This window comes from Lactuca virosa, chromosome 6 (genome assembly GCF_052849685.1).
Source record: "Lactuca virosa cultivar CGN04683 chromosome 6, Lactuca_virosa_CGN04683_v6, whole genome shotgun sequence".
NCBI lineage: Eukaryota > Viridiplantae > Streptophyta > Magnoliopsida > Asterales > Asteraceae > Lactuca > Lactuca virosa.
The window spans coordinates 239,747,318-239,751,983 of NC_136431.1; the positions used below are offsets into that span (position 1 = coordinate 239,747,318).

Sequence of the window (4,666 nt, forward strand, 5' to 3'; positions counted from 1 at the left end):
GATAGGGTGCCACAAATATGGCAAGGATAGCCATTTTATGAGGGATTGTTGTCAGTGGTTTCTACCATTGAACACCAGGATCTGTTTTCACTGTGATTAGGTTAGTCATTTGATGACCGACTGTTTGTTGGTTGCTTCTAGGCCAGTTCAGGCAGTGGCTCCAACCACTCTTCGGATCACAGACAGACGTCGGGGGAGAGCCGATGACCCGAAGGCAGGGGTCACGATTTTCAGCTTACAGTAGAGGAGGATAGAACGACGCCTGATGTCGTTTATGATATGTATCCATTTATTTTTCTATCAAGGTAATTTTTGTATGCTTATGTTGTATTCCTGATAGGTACGTTCTTAGTGAATTGCTTGCCTGCTGTTTTACTTTTTCACTTGGGTGTGAGTTGGTCTTTTGTATCTCAGTCCTTCAGTAGGGATTTCTATATGAACCTTGGGGAGTTGGAGTATCTGTTGCAAGTTTCCATATCCAACAAACACAAGGTTTCTTCTTTGAGTGTTTTTCGTGGTTGTACTTTGGAGATTTTCGAGGTGCCCTACCCGGTTGATTTGATTCCCATCCCCAGAGGAGATGTGTTCTTGATCATGGGAATGGACCGGTTGAGTAGGTTTAGAGCCATGATCGATTGTGAGAGGAAACTAGTGGTAGTTCGTACCCTAAGTGGGGGAGAACTGGCTATTTATGGAGAGGGTCCCATGGTTGGTTCAAGTTTTTGTTTGGCTACCAGGTTTTAGTAGTATCTCCAGCATGGATGTTCGGGTTATCTCACATATGTGGTTGACACTTGAGTTGAAGGAAAAGTTGTGGTTTTAGATGTGCCAGTGGTTAGGGAGTTTCCAAATGTGTTCCCGGAGGAATTATCCGGTGTGCCTCTAGCGAGGCAGGTGAAGTTTAGGATCGACCTGATCCCTAGTGCGGCCTCAATTGCTACGACGCTGTATCTCCTCGCACCGCCAGATATGCATGAGTTGTCATCCCAGATCTAGGAATTGTTGGGCAAGTAGTTCATCAAACCGAGAAGTTTACCCTAGGAAGCACCGATTTTATTTGTGAAGAGGAAGGATGGGTCTCGTCGTATGTGCATCGATTATCAGGAGTTGAAAAAGTTGACGATGAAGAATTTTTATCCACTTCCTATGATTGATGATCTTTTCGATCAGTTGCAGGGTGCATCTTGGTTCTCCAAGATGGATCTGAGGTCGGGTTACCATCCCATGAGGTTCAGAGAGGAGGATGTGGAGAAGATAGCGTTCCAAACTCGCTATGGTCATTATAAGTTCGTGGTGATGCCATTTCGGCTCACCAATGCACCTGCAACATTTGTGGATTTGATGAATCGGGTATGCAAGTCGATGCTCAACCGATGAGTCATTATTTTCGTTGATGATATTCTAGTCTACTCGAAGACCAGGGAGCAGCATGATGATAATCTTCGGGAGTTACTTGGAGTGTTGAGAAGGGAGATGCTATATGACAAGCTCTACAATTAAAAGTTCAGGTTACGAGAGTTCCAGTTCTAGGGAGACATCGTTAATCAGAACAGGATTTTCGTCGATATGGCCAAGATTGAGACAGGTATGCAGTGGGAGGTCTCGAAGTCCCCATCTGAGATCAGGAGTTTTCTGGGGTTAGTAGGTTACTATCAGAGGTTCATTCAAGATTTTTCTAAGATTGTTGTTCCTATGATTCTCTTAACAAAGAACAATGTAGATTTTTGTTGGGGGCACAAGCAGCAAGCCGCATTTGACACTCTATGGCAAAAGTTATGTGAGGCCCGATATTGAACCTTCTAGAGGCTGTTGAGGATTTTATGGTATTTTATGATGCCTCGATCATGGTCTTGGGGTGGTACTCATACAGCGGGGTAGGATCATTGCGTATGCATCCAGGGAGCTGAAGCCTCATGAGTTCAGGTATCCGACAAGGGACTTGGAGTTGAGTGTTGTGGTATTTGCCCTCAAGATTCGGCAGTACTATCTCTATGGGGTCCGTTGTACCATCTACATGGATCAAACAATCTTGAGATATCTTATGGATCAGCCGAATCTGAACATGAGGCAGCACAGGTGGCTTGACGTGGTCAAGGATTATGGCTTCGAGATTCTATATCATCTATGGAAGACCAATGTTGTCGTCAATGCTTTGACCCGCAAGGTGGCTAGTACCATTGTTTGAGGACCCTGTTTGAGGATAAGCATCGACTCAGCACTCCTGTATTTGATTATTGAGGCTTAGAGTGAATGAATCAGGAGGGAGAATTGGAAGAAGGAGAAGAACATGGGCCAAATTAGCATATTTTCACCGATAGTCGTGGGCTGGTTTGGGTCATAGTTTTTGGTAGGGTCCAGTAGACATGTATGGAGGAGGCGCATAAGTCCAGGTTATCGATTCACCCTGGAACCATGTATATGTATCGAGACTTGGGATTTAGCTATTGGAAATGGGAGCAGATCACCATGGATTTCATCACCAAGTTGCGGAGGACGGGCAAGGGATTTGATGCCATACGGGTTATTGTTGACCTCTTGACCAAGAGTGCCCATATTCTTGCCATTCAGGAGAGTTCTCTGGATGAGAAATCGGCCGACATATATGTGCGCAAGATCGTTTCTAGCCACGGTATTCCGGTTTCCATCATATCTGACCGTTATGTGTGCTTCAATTATCGGTTTTGACAGAGGTTTCATGAGGAGTTGGGTACGAGGCTGCACTTCAGCACTTCTTATTACCCACAAACCGATGGCCAGAATGAGGAGACTATTCAAACACTCGAGGATATGCTGAGGGCCTGTGTAATTGATTTTGGTGGGAGTTGGGACTCCTACCTCCCCAAGCTGAGTTTTCTTACAACAACAGTTATCATTCCAATATTGGTGCACCTCCGTATAAACTTCTTTAAGGGGTGAAGTGTCGTACTACAATTTGTTGGGGAGAGATCGGCCATAGGGTCATGGGGAGGACTGAGGTGGTTCTCCAGATGAGATAGCTTATTTAGTAGATCAAACAGAGCTTACAAACATCTCAAAAGTCGGTAGAAGAATTATGTTATTTGTCGATGGTCCGAGTTGGAGTTCCAGTTTGGGGACATGGTTTTGCTGAAGGTACAACCCTAGAAGGGTGTTATATGCTTTAGAAAGCGGGGCAACTTGACTCTCAAAATTATCATACCTTTACAGTGGCGGCGAGGGTAGGCAAGGTCTCTTACCAGTTGGAATTACCTGAGGAGCTCAGTCAGATTCCTATCACCTTCCATGTTTCTCAACTTCGGAAGTCCTTGGTTGATGATGGAGTGATGGTTCCGTTAGATGACATTCAGCTTGATGAGCACTTGAATTATGTGGAGAAGGGTTCAAAGAGGACATGGGAGCCCGAGTTGAAGATGTGTGAGCACTATCCAGATCTGTTTTTAGCTGATGATTTCGAGGAAGAAATCTAGTTAAAGTGGGGGAGAATTTTAACGCCAAGTTTTCGGTATGTCGTTCTTAAAAGTTTTATTATTTAAGTTTTGGATTTTTTTTGTCCATGACGTGGTAACTGAGTTCCCACGACGTGGCCTTGGCTAGAGAATACGCATAGGATAATCTTGCGCCATGGCGTGACAACCATTTAATGAGAAACCCTAATTTCTGGGGTTTATGCCCCTATTTAAGGGATATGATGGCTAGGGTTTGCACACCCTTATCCTCCATCACCACCCTTCCTCCCTTATTGAACCCTGGCCTCCATTCATGAAGTTCTTGATCTTTTGGGTGATTTCTATCCATAAAAAAGAAGAGAAAGAGTTTTAGTACATCATCCCAGTTTGCAAGCCTCGCCATTATTTTCTCTCGCACTTTGTGGACCTTTGTGAGTATTCAAGCTCCATGCTTTATGATCCTATGTGCTTAGATATAGGTTCTCATGTGCTTTTCCTCATCTTTAGGCTAGTTCGAGTGTTGGGATTCCATAAAGTTGCCAACTTTATGGATCCCCAGAGAGCCTTTGTAGTTAAAAATGTGATGGATCTGAAATTTAATAGAGTTTTAAACTTTTGCATGAGATCTTGACCCCATTTTACACCATTTTGACCTATCTTGAGCTCAAGACATGCATTGGACATGCATGTCTATAAATTTGTGATTTTATGATCTTTTAGTAGTGTGAAATCCTTTTGGAAAGTATGGATGTGTGGGGTAAAGGAGTAAGATATTAATGGATTTAGCTGGTCTGGGCAATTCCCACGACGTGGAGGTTTGGTCTGCACGTTGTGGCGTTTGGCAGATTCTCCACTTTTTTGCCCTGAAGTCCCTACAACGTGATTTAATCTTCTCCATGTCGTAGCAACTGGCCGAGTGACTTTGATTGTTGACTTTCACCGTTGACTTTTTGATCAAGTTTGACTGTAGGTCAAATTTAGGGTTTGGGGTTGTAGTTTGAGATTTCATTTCTGTTTGTTGTATAGGTGGCCTATAGTGCTGATTATTTGATTTGTGATCAGTGGTGACCTCCTTTGGACCGTGTGGTGAGTTTTTTCATTATACTTTGTAATGCAGTATGCGTCCTTGTGTGTGGGATGTTTGTATGATGTAGTGATATGTTAGATTTGGTAGATCTATATGATTAACAATACTTCGTGGTTAGTGATAATTATTTTCATACGTCTACATGGTATTGTTA

General features: G+C 43.4%; 1 protein-coding gene across 1 annotated transcript; it reads left to right on the top strand.

The window, feature by feature from the left end:
• Positions 1-3,065: 3,065 nt before the first annotated feature.
• Positions 3,066-3,446, top strand: LOC145122397 (uncharacterized). Its single transcript, XM_079058003.1, has 2 exons — positions 3,066-3,111; positions 3,187-3,446. The coding sequence occupies exons 1-2, from the start codon at positions 3,066-3,068 to the stop codon at positions 3,444-3,446; spliced, it is 306 nt and encodes a 101-aa protein (XP_078914129.1).
• The last annotated feature ends 1,220 nt before the right edge of the window (positions 3,447-4,666 follow it).